The sequence below is a fragment of the Plecotus auritus genome, assembly GCF_963455305.1.
Source record: "Plecotus auritus genome assembly, chromosome: 8".
Classification (NCBI taxonomy): Eukaryota; Metazoa; Chordata; class Mammalia; order Chiroptera; family Vespertilionidae; genus Plecotus; species Plecotus auritus.
The window spans coordinates 156,719,186-156,735,721 of NC_137782.1; the positions used below are offsets into that span (position 1 = coordinate 156,719,186).

At 38.0% G+C, this 16,536-nt stretch overlaps 2 protein-coding genes across 2 annotated transcripts in view; one reads left to right on the forward strand and one right to left on the reverse strand.

Annotated features, from left to right (window-relative positions):
• Positions 1-2,748, forward strand: part of PRKD3 (protein kinase D3) — a 66,039-nt gene extending 63,291 nt beyond the window's left edge. The window contains exon 19 of the mRNA XM_080685197.1: positions 33-2,748. Within this exon, the coding sequence (XP_080541323.1) occupies positions 33-206 (174 nt within the window). The 3' untranslated portion in view covers positions 207-2,748. The remainder of the gene's footprint in view (positions 1-32) is intronic.
• The window catches only part of NDUFAF7 (NADH:ubiquinone oxidoreductase complex assembly factor 7), a 17,697-nt gene continuing 1,161 nt past the window's right edge, over positions 1-16,536 (reverse strand). Inside the window, exons 3-11 of the mRNA XM_080685198.1 lie at positions 15,552-15,632; positions 14,054-14,164; positions 12,417-12,630; positions 12,210-12,268; positions 11,383-11,493; positions 9,452-9,595; positions 5,830-6,003; positions 5,040-5,331; positions 1-294 (exon numbers count right to left, since the gene is read on the reverse strand). Of these exons, the coding sequence (XP_080541324.1) occupies positions 5,116-5,331; positions 5,830-6,003; positions 9,452-9,595; positions 11,383-11,493; positions 12,210-12,268; positions 12,417-12,630; positions 14,054-14,164; positions 15,552-15,632 (1,110 nt within the window). The 3' untranslated portion in view covers positions 1-294; positions 5,040-5,115. The remainder of the gene's footprint in view (positions 295-5,039; positions 5,332-5,829; positions 6,004-9,451; positions 9,596-11,382; positions 11,494-12,209; positions 12,269-12,416; positions 12,631-14,053; positions 14,165-15,551; positions 15,633-16,536) is intronic.

Genomic DNA, 16,536 nt, shown 5'->3' on the forward strand with positions numbered 1-16,536 from the left:
ATAGTTCATAGTCACTTTATTTTTTTTTTTAGGACTATCAGACTTGGCTTGACCTTAGAGAATTTGAAACTCGCATTGGCGAACGTTACATTACACATGAAAGTGATGATGCCCGCTGGGAAATACATGCGTACACACACAACCTTGTATACCCAAAGCACTTCATCATGGCTCCCAATCCAGACGACATGGAAGAAGATCCTTAATTATCAATGAGCTAACTTCAATAAGGAAAGATTTCATTTTATGGACTGATATTTTGCTGCACAACTGTTGTTCTTTGGAGGTTGTCATCTGCAAGGATGCAAAGACATGAGGAAATGTGATAAGGAATCAGTGACACCAATACTGTAGTTCATAATGAGTAGGTACCAGAAGGGAAACAGTGATAAAGACACATAATGACACCAAGATGAAGCTTTTCATAAATTTTTAAAGCATAGGAAATAACTTTTTTTGTATTTTTTTCCTAATCCTTCACATTAGTACAATAGTGGCACTTAATTTATCTTCCCTTTCCTGTTCTTATATTATTTTCAAGAAAGGGGGACAGATAGGCAAGCTAGGATCCAGTTATTACATAGCTTGACCAAATCATACAAGAGTTATAAGGTTGATTACTAAACAATTAAATTTAAAGATATATAAGAGAGGCTGCTGGCATATGATTTCCTATAAAGACTTTAAACATTTAACTGACCCTAGAGGGATTTTGATTTTTTTTTATATCCGCCTAAAAAAGGAACGCTGGACTATTTTACCTTTCTTTTTTAGGTCAATCAGGACTCCAAAACAGTGATCTCTAATTGTTTGGGAGTTGAAACTCTGAATATGCTCTCTACAACATAAAAATTAAGTTGTCACCTTTTGTTATAATAGCCTCTAAGATAATTTTCGACAACTGATGCTACAAAACCAGGAACTGCTGCTAATAAATTATGTTCCCACTGACACCACTATGATGCCACAATTAGATTCCAGCATTCAATGGGTATAGATCTAAACTGTAATTATATAATTTATCTTAACACAGGGTTGACTAATTTGAGGGAGGAAATTAAATATATACTAAGAGGAACACCAGTGCAGGGTCAATTAAAACTATAGGAAAGAATAGCAAGCACTGTCCTTTTTTTTCTTTCCTTAGGTTATTGGAGGGCTGTACAGATGTCTAGAATGTTTTTAAATCAGTTATTTTAAACAGTTTGGGTTGAGCATAAAACCCTTAGAAGGGTAGGGCTATATGACCAGCAGAGCAAATGAAAGGATAAGTATTTTTAAAACATTTCAGCTCCAGCAGCCAGCTAAATAAGTTTTTTTCTACTCAGATATGTGATTTAAGAGATTAGACTTAATAGCTTTTTAAAAGTTACTAATAGTTTTCCCCCAAAAAATTTAATATCTGGGACTTATAAAATCTATGGCTTTTTGTTTCTTCATTCTTTAGTAATCATTGTAAACTTTTTTTTCCCTCCAAAAAGAGCAAAAGATTTGGAATTAGAAGATCAGGTTTAAGTTGTACAAAGTCTTGGCTCCCTTTATTAGTTATGTTGGCCTGGCCAGGTGACAATTTGTCTGAGCCTCGACTTCCTCAACCTACAAAATGAAGATCATAATTCTTGCCTCTACCTTCCTCACAGTGTTGTTTTGAAGATGGTATATATGAACATAGTCAATAAGCTAAAAACTATAAAAGTGTTCATTCCCTCTGCCCACTGAACTAGAGGTAGCAAAGGAAAAGATTGTTCCTCTTTTAACAAAGACTCAGAGAACTTTTCACAATCTTTTAGTAGCAAACATGCAGTGTTGCTATCTTTTGAGCTCTTTAGATGTTACCTTACACTCACAACGGTCATGAGCTAAGTGCATAATGAACCCCATCTCACAAACAAGGAAATTGAGGCACAGGGAGATTAACTAGCTGCTGATGTTCACACAGTTAGTATTTGAACCCAGACAGTGTGGCTCTAGAGTCCCTTCTGACCATTTTGTTATACTGCTTCCCCATAAAGGTCTCCGGGAGACAGTCCACATCCCTCAGTATTTCATTCTCATAGGAATTTGAAAACTCAGATTCTACAAAACCTTTTAGAAATGTGTTTTTCCTAGGATAGATGACCTCCCCAAATTTCTCCAAAGTCTGTTTATATCAGTGTGCTAAAAAGGAGTCAGTAGGCATCCTATCATGGTTTTACTACATAAGGTGAAAATTAACTGGAATGGTGTTTGCTATACTTCTATAATCAAACGTTACAAGCCATGAAATTATTGCACTCTTTTTGTTGTTGAATGCCTAAGTTTTCTAAATTTGTAAAGGCACTGTCAGATAATTTGGAGTTGAGTAATTACTCCAGATACTGTATAACCTGCATAACCTTTTTTTTGTCTTAAAATCAGTTGTGTTTGTATAAAAAATAATTGTGAGAAACATTTGATAATGTACAAAGTAGTCTATAATGACACTGTTCAGTACATTTTTATATTTTTTGTTACATCCCACTTTTTGTAAATATCCTCAAAAAAGCTTAATAATAAAATGTATTTCCATATCACCATACTTTTCAATGTGAAAACCTGAGCCTATCTCTAGTCGAGATATCCAAAGAAAATTTCATTTGGTTGTGTTATTTCCCCAGGCTTTGGTAAGAGAACTATTTTGGAAATAGTATTTGTAAATGGAACTAATGCTATATTTAAGAACAATGATTTTTTTAACTGCCTAAAATAAATAACTCATTATTATAATTTGATATGCAATTTGAGGTAATTAGAGGTCTCATTTCTTGGAATTAAAGTCTGAATAATTGTAACTATAAATTTTTTAGGCACTACCTTTAAATCATCCACTACTGCAGCTGCCAGAAGGCTTTAACTTACACCTAATACCAAGTGAATTTCCTAGGTTTTAAGATAGAAGGCATTGCCTGACTCTCCTATTAAATGGTCATTTCGGTTGTTTCCAGTTTCCCACAGGCTTTCTTACCTTCTAAAAATTGTCCCAACCAAGACTTTGAGGGAAAAAAATCATGGAAATAGAATAAGAGTGGCTAAGAATGGCCCAAGGCTGGACAGTATGAAAAAATAAAGCCTCCATGTTCCCTTAGAGTGACACACAGAACGCTAATCCTGTTCTCAGTTAAGCCACAGAAGCAGTAAAAAGCAGCAGTTCATCACTGTCGAACTCCAATGTAGTTCAAGACACATGGCTAATACCCTTCTCCTTTAATCTCACTTGTAAATTTGTGTTGCTAAAATAGCACTTCTTCAGAAAGTCCGTGTGTCTGGTATTAATATACAAGTTCTGTGAACTAAAACATGAGAACTTAATAAAACTAAAACTTGACATTTATCTGAAAATAAGGGAGAATTAGCTCAATTTGGAAACTTATACCTCCTAGGTAGTCTACATATAACTCACATTGTAAATACATGTTTACTGGTTTTACTGTGATTTTTAACCTTTTTAAAATCTAATTTTATTTGTAATTATATAATTCCCAGAAGCCTGTGGTAAAAAGTCCGAATACTTCAAAAGAGAACAAAGAAAAATGCTCTTTCCATCCCTAAGACCCTCTTCTAGATTGGGAAATTTAATAGTGATTATTGGGCATCTTTTCCTTCTTATATACAAGGAAGTATCACAGAACAGAAAACCAATCTGTACTAAAATATTCATTTCTGTGGAATTATAAGCATTTCTTTAAATGTAGCTTTTCTTCAACAAAAATGGAATCATAACTAAAACATTTTGCACCCTACTCTTTCCACTTACTAAATCTTAGAGATATTTACATGTCCGAACATACCACTCCACATGATTTAAAAACATATATTAGTAGTTCTATTTAATCAGTCCCCTGTAAATGGCCATTTAGGTGCTTTACAGTTTTCCAATCAGTGTTCATGTTTACTTTTTAAAATATAATAGCAACTAGCTTTATTTACTAAAAGAAACTTAGTTTCACACGTAAGAACGCATATTTGTTCCCAGAGTTAAAATAACTTTAAAAGATTAACGTTTAACCCTAGCCGGTTTAGCTCAGTGGATAGAGTATCAGCCTGCGGACTGAAGGGTCCCGGGTTCGATTCCGGTCAAGGGCACATGCCTGGTTTGCAGGCTCAATCCCCAGTAGGGGACGTGCAGGAGGCAGCCAATCAATGATTCTCTCTTATCATTGATGTTTCTATCTCTCTCCCTCTCTGAAATCAATAAAAATTTTTTCAAAAAAATAAAATAACTTTAAAAGATTAGTGTTTAGCCCTAGCCAGTTTGGCCCAGTAGATAAGCCTCAGCCCATAAACTGAAGGGTCCCAGGATTCTTGTCAAGGACATGTACCTGAGTTGCAGGCTCGGTACCTGGCCTGGTTGGGGCACATGCAGTAGGCAACCAATCAATGTCTCTCTCTCACATTGATGTTTCTCTCCTCCCTTCCACTCTCTCCAAAAATAAATGGAAAAATATCCTTGGGTGAGGATTAACAAGGAAAAAGAAAAAGATCAACGTTTCGTTGTATCTCTCTATATATATAAAAGGCTAAGCAACCGCCCGACCATCTGACCGAGAGCTATGATGCGCAATGACCACCAGGGGGCACACACTCAAAGCAGGAGCTGCCGAGCTGTGGTGACTTGGCAGCGGCAGTTCTCATGTGACACACCCTGGAACCAGAGAGGAAGGAGCCTGATTCCGGGGTGCGTCACCCGAGAACTGCCCTCTCGCAATCCGGGACCCCTCGGGGGATGTCAGAGAGCCAGTTTCGGCCTGATCACTGCAGGCCAGATCGAGGGACCCCCACCTGCCGGAGGGACCCCACTCACTCCCCAGGTGCCCTTTGAGCCACGATGCTGCTCCAGGTGCAACCAGCCGGGGAGGGACCACAGGAGGTTGGCTCCAGGGTGTGTCTGGGCCCTCCCACCCTGTCCCGCCCCACCGGCCACCTTTTAATTAATATGTGCACAAATCTGTGCACCAGGGCATTAGTTGTATATAAGATGGGCTGTTTTTATTGGCTGTGACGAAATAAAATACTTATTTTACCTGTGATATATGAAATTCATTTCCTTTATTTTAGTTTCTTAGGTAGACTTGGGGACTAAAAGTCCAAACTGAAATATCACTGCCAAGTAAGTTCACTAAATCCAGCCACAGGTGATGGAGAAGGTTTTGACTGATTTGCATTTATCTCATGGCTTCTACCATGAAGTCTCTGATGAGGCAGCAAGGCAAAAAAGTTAAATCGTTCTCCCATCTTCTTAGGATTCATTAACATCTCATACCCCTGAAGTAACTGCTGCCTCAGTGATGGCTCAGCGGATTTATCTAAAAGAACCTGTAAAGAAAATAATTTCTTATTAAAAAACGGAAGAAAGGATTTCTAGTTATATATAGTAATAATGACTATTAGCTAGTCAATAAAGCAGTGTTTAAAATGTTATTTCTGACTACCTGCCTCAAAATCATGGGGTAGTTATTAAAAACATAGGTTGCTATGACACAAACCTATGAATTTGTATGTTTAACAAATGTTCCCAGATGGTCTCATCTACACTGAAGGGTAAAAATGTCCTCAGAACAGTTATAACATTCATACTAATAATTGCGGTTGAGTTTTCTTAGTGAATATGAACACTACTTGAAAATCTTAATTCTACCTCATATGGAGATGCATGAAACGAAGGCTGCTCCACCCCAGGCCACCTGGTTAAACTAAATCTATGCTGCTGAAAACTGGCTAACTACAAGAACATTTAGGCCAGGTAAATTTCTAACTATTTGTTGGAAATACTGTGAATTTACAATATTTGATAATATGGAAATATACCATTACCTTTAGCCGGACATCAATGCCCATATTTTTTAAAAACGTTTGTTGTTTTATTGGACCCAGAGAAGCCACTGTTCCCTGTGCCATTCTGCGCAAATAACTGAAGTCCACGTCGGCTGTTAGGTCGGCTGTTCCTGGGGCAATTAAGACATCATGAAGCTTGTGGCCACAAAACCCCTTGAACACAATTTTTAAAATGGTAAGTTTTTGTCCTTTTATGTTATTATCAAGATTAAAGAAGTGCTATTTTAGTACATTTTATATAACCGTTGAAAATAAGGCTTAAGTCAGTGGTTTACACACTTAATGGAGTAGCACCATGTTCTATGTGCAAAACCCAATATAAAGCAGTGTTGGAGTGCCTGAAGATGCTGCTATCCTTCACAGTTAACATTTTATGACTGCCCGCGCATAGAGGAGAGCTCATTAATCCTCTGGACGAATCCACGTTACCAGAACCTAGATGGTGTTTTATAAAGTCTAACCATCAACCAGGTGCCTCAAAACCACCTGAGGATATGTTATTAGACTCTATCCAGACCTAGTGAATCAGAATCCTGGAGGTAAGGCTAGGAAATCAGCATTTCTAATACACTATCTAGGTTTTTCTTAGATGCAATAAAGTTAAAAATTGAGAACTAGACACTTAGAAAATGACTAATAGCATCTAGTTAAATATATTTCAATTAAAGTAAACTGAACATAACAACATATTCAAAGAATTTAAGAACGGATGTTTAGTGAGAATTAAAAAAAATACATCTGGAGAAGAAAAAAAATATTGCAAATCTTATAGGAAAAGTTTGAATGATTACAGTAGCTAGATCAAATCTGCAAAGAAGTACCAAATTATTTCTTTAAATGAAGGAGGGGTTGAATATTAAAAAAACTTCAGGCAGGTGGCATTAGGGGGAGAAACCAAGATGGCGGCATAGGTAAGCACCTAAACTGCTGCCTCGCACAACAATTTCAAAACTACAACTAAAAGACAGAACGGACACCATCCAGAACCACAGGAAAGCTGGCTGAGTGAAAATTCTACAACTAGAAGGAAAGAGAAAAGCTCACAGAGAATTGGAGGTACGGCAAAGGGGCTTTGTGCACGCAGAGAGGAAGGGCGGCTTAGAGCCTGGCTGACTTTCTCTGGCGGAAGGGGGAAGGAAGCCCCCGACCGCACTGAACCCCAGTTCTGACTGCACTGAACCCCAGTTCCGGGCGAGCCCCTGGGGACCCACGCTGTTGTGGGAGGAGTCTGGACTCTCGGGCAGAGACTCAGGAGCCGGGGAAGGAGGAGGACTGAAGGCGCGCGAGTGCCAGTGCGCACAAAGGCAGCGGAGGTTGCCACAGGCTTTCCCTAGTGGAAGGGAGTCAGAGGCTCCTAACAGCACTGAGCCCCAGTTCTGACTGCACTGAACCCCAGTTCCAGGCGAGCCCCTGGGACCCACGCTCTTGTGGGGGGAGTCTGGACTCTCGGGCGGAGACTCGGGAGCTGGGGAAGGCAGAGGACTACGAGTGCGCGCAAGGGCAAGGCTGACGGGAAGCCAAGACTGTCTGCTCTGCCCTGAGACTCCACCCCATCCAAGCTGAGCACAGAGGCTATTGCAGTTTGGCAAGTCTAATCCTATAAGGCTGTCTCCAGCACTGAACTTCTCCCAGCATAGACACAGCTGATCCTTACAGCCAACTGGCCTGGAGGTCAATTCCTCCCAGTGATACCAACAACAATCAAGACTTCATTACAACAAGGCTGTACATACAGTCCACAAAGGGGTGCACCAAGAGTGTCCACCTCAGGTTAACTGGGGAGGCCGACCCACTGGGCCATATAGGGAACCTAGCACACAAATTTACCCAGGGAAGCAGTGAAAATGCGGTGTCAAAGAAACAGATCACAAACGAAAGAAATGGAGGAAAACAAATGACTGGATATAGAATTCAAAACCACGGTTATAAGGCTTTTCAAGAATATCCTAGAAAAGGCCGATAAATATAACGAGACCCTCGAAGATATGAAAAAGGACCAACTAGAAATTAAACATACACTGACTGAAATAAAAATTATTATACAGAGACCCAAAAACAGACTAGAGGAACACAAGAATCAAGTCAAAGAATTGAAATACAAAGAAGCAAAAAACACTCAACCGAAAAAGCAAAAAGCAAAAAAAAAAATCCAAAAAGTTGAAGATAGTGTAAGAAGACTCTGGGACAACTTCAAGCGTACCAACATCAGAATTATGGGGGTGCCAGAAGAAGAGAGAGAGCAAAGATACTGAAAACCTATTTGAAGAAATAATGACAGAAAACTTCGCCCACCTGGTGAAAGAAATAGACTTCCAAGTCCAGGAAGCACACAGAACCCCAAACAAAAGGAATCCAAAGAGGACCACACCAAGACACATCATAATTAAAATGCCAAGAGCAAAAGACAAAGAGAGAATATTAAAAGCAGCAAGAGAAAAACAGTTAATTACCTACAAGGGAGCACCCATACGACTGTCAGCTGACTTCTCAACAGAAACTATGCAGGCCAGACGGGAGTGGCAAGAAATTTTCAATGTGATGAATAGCAAGAACCTACAACCAAGATTACTCTACCCAGCAAAGCTATCATTCAGAATTGAAGGGCAGATAAAGAGCTTCACAGATAAGAAAAAGCTAAAGGAGTTCATCACCACCAAACCAGTATTATTTGAAATGCTGAAAGGTATTCTTAAAGAAGAGAAAGAAGAAAAAAAAGTAAAGATAAAAAATATGAACAACAAATACATATCTATCAACAAGTGAACCTAAAATTCAAGTGAATTAAAAACCTGAGGAACAGAATAATCTGGTGAATATAATAGAATCAGGGGCATAGAAAGGGAGTGGACTGATAATTCTCATGGGGAAAGGGGTATGGGGGGTTCAGGAAGAGACTGGACAAAAATCATACACCTATGGATGAGGACAGTTGGGGGGAGGTAAGGGCAGAAGGTGGGTGGGAACCGGGTGGAGGGGAGCTATGGGGGGAAAAAGGAGAAACAATTGTAATAATCTGAATAAAGATTTATTTAAAAAAAAAATTCAAGCAAAATTCTCCATTTGTATATTTAGATGCTTACTAGGATCTATGCAGACCTAGGTTCTGCAACTTAAGGAAGAATGTAGACAATTCACACCTGTTCAAAGGAAAGTTGGACAGTGGAGTTAAGCTTAGGAATAAGATCTAGAGTTAAGCCCTAACTGGTTTGGCTCAGTGGATAGAGCGTCGGCCTGCGGACTAAAGGGTCCCAGGTTCGATTCCGGTCAAGGGCATGTACCTGGGTTGCGGGCACATCCCCAGTCGGGGGCGTGCAGGAGGCAGCTGATCGATGTCTCTCTCTCATCGATGTTTCTAACTTTCTATCCCTCTCTCTTCCTCTCTGTAAAAAATCAATAAAATATATTAAAAAAAAAAAGATCTAGAGTTAAGAGTAATTATAATGTGAATTAATATTAATTATAAAATAATGTAATACAACATTGTGAAGCACTATAGAAACCAAAGATAAAGATCTTAAATGAGCTCCAAAACTAACAACTGGTAATTAAGTAAATCATACCAATTAAATTCTGACAAGTCGTGTTACTGAATGATACATACTCTGAAGGTATCTGTCTTAGTCCCATCATGACCGTAATCAGCAATCAGGGCAGCACCTCCAGTAAGAGCAATGCGTTGAGAAAGTTCCTGAATAATAACACCAGCCTCGGGACACACTTCCACATGATCCCTTGTCTCATCATGCTGGTAAGGAAGAGTTGAAAGAAAACGCATCATTCAAAAGAACTGATTCCTGTTTTTCAGGTTTTCTGTATTTGCAGGTTTTGCCACAATGAGTATTTCTTATTTACAATAAAAATAAATTTGTTCTCAATATGAGCATGTTCTGTACACTCAACTTTACACAAGTCATCCTCTTCGTTATACAAAACTCCTTGGTTCTTTGACGCGATCCACTAAGCTTACAAAGATATTTCTATAAACAAGTATATGATGATGCATCTGTTGGGGCTACAGGCCTCCCAATGATAAGCTCTATATCTAGAAACATCAGCTTATGAACTAGTGCCAATGCACCCGGGGCCTTTATTTCCCAAGATGTTCAGATATTAAAGGGTCCTCAATAAGTGCTTATTAGCTTAAAAAGTGAAATGACAAAATACTCATTAGCTTGACTAGTATATATGAAATTTCACTAATTCCTGAGATAATGAAAATTTCTTTTTCTTCATTAGTAAAACACTAACTCTTGCCCCTCCTAACACCCTATTAGAAATGAAGTATTAACCCTGATGTTTCTGCCTGTAATGGCACAGGTCTAATAGGTACAAAGTCAGACAAACTAGCTTCTGAGTCTCAGCTCTTCCTATTGCTTACTAGAAATAAGTTACTCAACCTCTTGGAGTCCGCTTCCTCATTACATTATGTATCAGGCCTTGTGTGAGGATTACATGAAACAATAAACCACTAACCCCCCCTGCTACTTTTTTTCTTTTGCTTTGTTCTTTTTTGTTGTTTATTTAGATTTTTGGTTTTGCCCCAGTGCTATTAAATAAATTATTGTGATTTAATTATGAAAACCATGAGGTTAGTTACCTCAGGCTAAGCTGACACATCTCAGTGTACCATGATGACATTCTTACTATCTCAGCCTGCTCTCCAAGATGACAGACTCTATTATCATTCGCCCTATTCAAATGAGAGGAAAATCATCACTCTCTCTCTCATAAGTGAATAGTACTTAAGTCAAGAATTAAAAAGAACCACAACTCCCAGTGCCAGGAGCATGGCTCTTAGTAGCTTGCTTTTTTTTAAAAAAAAAAAAAAACTTAATTTATAGATTCATGTTTAAAAGATATTGTGCTTTTAAAACTGATAACTTCTGAGTTAGAAGGTCTCAGTTACGGTCTTAAAAGTAGACATCTTTTTTCTGAACCGGGAAAAAAAGAATAAAACAGGCTATCTAGAGCCCAAACATTCCTGAGAAGTACAGGATTTTTTGAACCTTTAAGCATAACTCTAGGATGGGCTCCTGTGATTATTCCTTAGAGTCAAGAGAAAACGGTAGTAAAATACCATTGTGGCGATCTAGAATCAGAGAAAAAAGGCACTCTCTACCTAGCATTAGAGTTGTTTGAGAGTTAAGTGAGAAAATACAGAGTAATACATACAAAGTACTCAATAAATACTGTCACTGTTGTTACTTTACACTGTATTACATTTGTTTTCACAAGCGTCGAACCCTTCCGGTCAAGAGACAATACTGTCAACATTTGACAGGTCAACGGAGAAGGTACGAGACAAGTGCTTATTAACTTTATCTGTGATTGTATAACAGTGAAGGTCACATAGCTAAGAAATTATTTTAACCCATTCTCCCGACTAGAGCCTCTGCACTGTTCACTGTTAATAAAAAGCACCTCACTTGTTGCAAGCAACTATTTCCCCCTATAAAGGAACTCTAAAACAGTAACTCAGAAAATAAGACTTGGTTGGTAACAAACTAAGAAGAAAAATAAACTTATTCCTACTTGTATGAAGGCTTCTGCTGGGGTGGCACAAGGCGCCAAAACAAACCTCAGTTTATCAGAAACTTGTGGATCGATATCAATGAGTACTTCTCGCCATCCTTGTGGGGTTTTCTAAACACAAAGTAACGCATAAAAACAAATTTTTGCAAGTTTGTTCTCAAAACTGTCACCAGCTAAAAGTACTATGGGTTTTCTCCTCTTACCACATATAACATAGGTAAGTAATATTTACCACTTAAAATTATTTCAAGGCTTTACTTCATTTCTTCTAAATAATGAGTAGACTGATAGACACAAACTATTAATGTTGTTTAGATAAGAGGTGGAGCTGTGGAAGATGAAATAAGCAGCGTGGAAAGTGCCCCAAAATGGCAGACAGACTTAGGAACACCAATCAGAAGCTTTTGCTAATAAATTGCTATATAATACAGACTCTTAGCCTTAGAAGTGATCAGTACATACACATTACTACCAAATCTTAAATCTTCTCATAGAAAGAATAAAGATAAATTCTAATCTTTGAAATTTAAAAGTATTAGCTAAAAGTAATCTTTACTGTACTATAGCCATTTAGCATCTTACAGTCTCATGCATCTTTATCTCAAGAGAATTAAGAATTCTTTAATAATTATCCTACAAGAATTAAGAATTCTACTTAATATTTCATTTTTGCTTTTCAATTATTTATATTCATGAGAAATTCCAAGTATTGTTAACTTCAGCAAGAAATGTTCATATACTGAATAATTAAATACCGCAAATATTTATTCTTACAACACAAGGCCCTTTGTTATTCAATTATAAACATGTCCCTTTTTCCATCATACCTGGAACTTATGCACAGGAAGGACGTCAAAAAACTCATGTGCAACATAAAAGCTGTACTCTAAAAGTGGAAGAAGAAAAAAATGTTTAAGCATTTTTAAGATAACGAATTGCTTCTTCTGAACATTAACAAAAAAAATGCCTAATTCTTTCACTATTGTGAGGGGTTGTGATCAAAATTCTCTCATTCATCTATGGAAAATCATTACCTTTTGGAACATCCTGCAGATCTCGGTACCAGGAAATTGGAATCCCAGACTTAGTAACACCTTTCATGTATACTGGGGATCCAGCATTTCGCTCTAATGGGACCTTCTCTTCAGTCAGAGTTAATGCTTGAATCTCACTTAATTTTTGGCTCACCTCTACTAGATGTATTGAAATGTCACAGTTTTTCAGCACAGATCCAAGCTGACTAAACACCTAAATAAAATAAGAAGAAAAATTGGCAAAATACAATGTGTTGAGTTTCGGTTTTCTAATCACTGACCTCAATAATTTGCTGGTCATAGTACAAGTAATAATTGGTTCCAGAGAAATTTATTCTTATAGCCACGCTCCAGCAGTCTATAAGAATCATAGCCTATTAGAGTTATTAAACATAGTGTATATAAAAAAGGAACAGCCCGAACTGGTCTGGCTCAGTGGATAGACGGTTGGCCTGCAGACTGAAGGGTCCCAGGTTCGTTTCCGGTCAAGGGCATGTACCTTGGTTGCAGGCACATCCCTAGTAGGGAGTGTGCAGGAGGCAGCTGATCGATGTTTTTCTCTCATCAAATGTTTCAACTCTCGATCCCTCACCCTTCCTCTCTGTAAAAAATCAATAAAAAATGTATTTTTAAAAAAAGGAACAGTATAGAATTTGGTTTCCTAATGATAAAATTTAGAATTATGATTAACAAATGAAAATAAAAGATTTCCCCATCTTCACCAACACTTGGTGTTGTCAGACTTACTATTTCTGAGGATACAGTGGTATCATACATTACTTTTTATCCTCACCTGAGGATATGCTTATTGATTTTAGAGAGAGGAGGGGAGAGAGAGACAAACATACAGACATTGATGTGAGAGAGAAACACCAATTGGAGCCTCCTGTACACACCCCAACTAGGATTGAACCTGAAATGTAGGCATGTGTCCTATCTTGGAATCGAACCCATGACCTTTTGGTGTATGGGACGAAGCTCTAACCAAGTGAGCCACACCAACCAGGACTGTCTCATCAATTTAAACTCATTTTCCTGACGACCAATGAGTCTGAGCATCTTTTTGATAGTATTGGCCATGTGGGTTTTCTGTTTCACGATGGGCCTGTTCACATATTCCTCCTGGTTTCTCTACTGAGTTATCTTTCACCTTATTGACTTAGAAGACTACTAGTTCTTTGTTGGTTATATGATTGCAAATAACTTCTTTAACTTGTGGTTTGTCTCACCACTCTCTTTATGGTGTCGTTGAAGAACAATAACTTTCTAGTTTCTTTAAAGAACAAAAAGTTCTTAATTTTAATATAGTGGAAATTATTAACATTTTCCTTTATGGGTTCTGCTTGATATATACTTTAAAAACTTTTTCCCTACTCAGAAGACAAATATGATCTCCCATAATGTCTTCTAAATGTTTTATACTTGTAGCTTTCACATTCGCCCCCACCCCCATATTTTAACCATAAAACAGACAATAACGAATCACTCACTGTATTATTCTGCCATATTTTAGTTAAGAAATATGAGATTAAGGAAATAGGAGGACTGAAAGCCTAGAAAATCAACAAAGTTTGCAAACTCAGTCAAAAGTAGTAATAATCACATACATGAGATTTAAGACACTCTTTTACACCTACCCTCAAAATATCTCCTGCAAGGGTACCCCGACCTGGACCCAGTTCCACCAGCTGGAAAGTTGCACTTTTCCCAGTGGCCATCCATTCGCTAATAAACCATATCCCTAGCAGCTGTGACAAGAAAAAATGTAAAGTATTACAAAGTATCAAAGTATACCACAACATAAAACTCCATGCAAATACATACTTTATGCCAGAAAGCAAAATGTTTGCAAACAACCATATGTATTTAATATGCCCACGTAGTTGCACACGCAGGAAAATTCACTGGGACTATGTTACAACACATACTAGTTAGGAAGCTTTAATAACTGGAGAAAATAGTTCCAAGTTACCCTCCGCTACAAAAGGTCCCATGACACAGATAAGACTATCATAGAAAGGTACTAGTATTTGAAAGCAAATAGACATATGAAATATAAATATATAACTATGCCAGTTCTTCATATCATTTCAATAATTACATGGCTCTTACACATAAGCAATATATTTTTTAATATCTGAATTCTACTTCCTCTTGTATACAATTTCTTAGTTCTAAATTGATCAAAGGTTATTATATGGAAAGAAATAAACTAGAATTCCTGAAAAGAATCCAAAGTTTCTTAAAGGAAGACTTCTACTGTAACTATGGCCAAATTATAGTTGGGGGCTTTAGAGCTCATTTTTTTTTTTTTTAAATATATTTTATTGATATTTTTACAGAGAGGAAGGGAGAGGGATAGAAAGCCAGAAACATCGATGAGAGAGAAACATCGATCAGCTGCCTCCTGCACACCCCCCACTGGGGATGCGCCCGCAGCCAAGGTACATGCCCCTGACCGGAATCGAACCCGGGACCCTTCAGTCCGCAGGCCGACGCTCTATCCACTGAGCCAAACCGGTTTCGGCTCATTTTGATTCCAGTAATTCCTTCTGGGGTACAGTCTACCTCTTTGCTCACCCTTGCTTTTGTTTCTCTTCCTTCTCCCATTCTCCTATTTCATCTGGTTCACTTCTTGACCTCCATCTCTTTTTTTTTTTTTTTTAATATATTTTATTGATATTTTACAGAGAGGAAGGGAGAGGGATAGAGAGCTAGAAACATCGATGAGAGAGAAACATCGATCAGCTGCCTCCTGCACACCTCCCACCAGGGATGTGCCCGCAACCAATGTACATGCCCTTGACCGGAATCGAACCCGGGACCCTTGAGTCCACAGACCGACGCTCTATCCACTGAGCCAAACCGGTTTCGGCATTGACCTCCATCTCTTTACTTTTGTCCCCCTTATCTCAACATTCCCTTTTCTATAGTGAAGTATAAACTTTTCATTGCCCATTATACCATTTCCTTGCCTCTGTTACCTTTCTATTCCCTCAATATTTACTACTAAAAAACTACAACTTTTGAGGAATCACAAAAACAAAGCTGTAAAACACTATTATGTAGAATAAGGCAACTTGATCTGCTTTCAAATGTTTGTGATATTAGTTTCTTTTATAGTTTAGATATTACCTCCCCGAAGATCTGACTTATTTCAGGTGAAGTAATGAAATCTCCTTTTCCTCCTAGCATGTCACGGTGCACATAATATCCCTAAGTAAAAAGAAAAAATGGAAAAAACTATTTTCAAATAAGGCTATTTTTAAGACACCCCTCCAAAATCATATATAATGTATTCAATGAAATAAACAATTACATAGTAAGAAAGTTCTCTCTTCTAAATAATCGAGATAATCACAGTATCTTTACCTAAATTTTAGAAAGTGACAGTCATTTTGCAGAACTCATAGAAAAGCAGAACCCTCCTTCTCTCTCCCTGCTCCTAAAACACTGCCTATCCTTCCAGCCTCCTCCCCAAAATTCTCACACTTTCTGCTTCAAATTAACCCTGCCTGGTGGCCATGGTGTTTCTTGACCTGGGTGCTGTTTCCATGGAGTGTTCATTTTGGGAACATTCATCAATCCTTCCTTCATAAGTAAGCATTTCAGGTGTATTTTTGGTGTGTGTTATGAACCCCTCTGGTAGTATAATGAAGCTGGTGGACCCCTTCAGAGAATGTTTTTAAATGCACAGGACATAAAACACATAGGGTTACCAAAGAAAGTAAATGAAAAAGACTTATCAAATATTTAAAAATAAATGTGTGCTACGGTAATACATGTGCTTCTTGATAAAAGTATTTAAAAAAATATCAAGCCAAAGGTCTAATACGTAAAGTTCTGAAGCACAGATGAGCAAATGTTTTGAGATCACTCTGTTGTGATGTGACACTATCAGCAATTTACACTGATGCTAATTAAAGTCACAGGTATTACTGATGCTACTGGTTGTTGCCTATGCTCCTAGTTAGAAAATGCTAAATTTCAGTTAGAAGTTAACTCAAAACTGCCTTGCCTAAACCCCTGGACAGTGGGCCACTCCACATCCAACAACAGGCCAAACCAACCCCAGAATTCCACAGATCTCATATTTCAACTCAGCAAAAGGTGGAACACT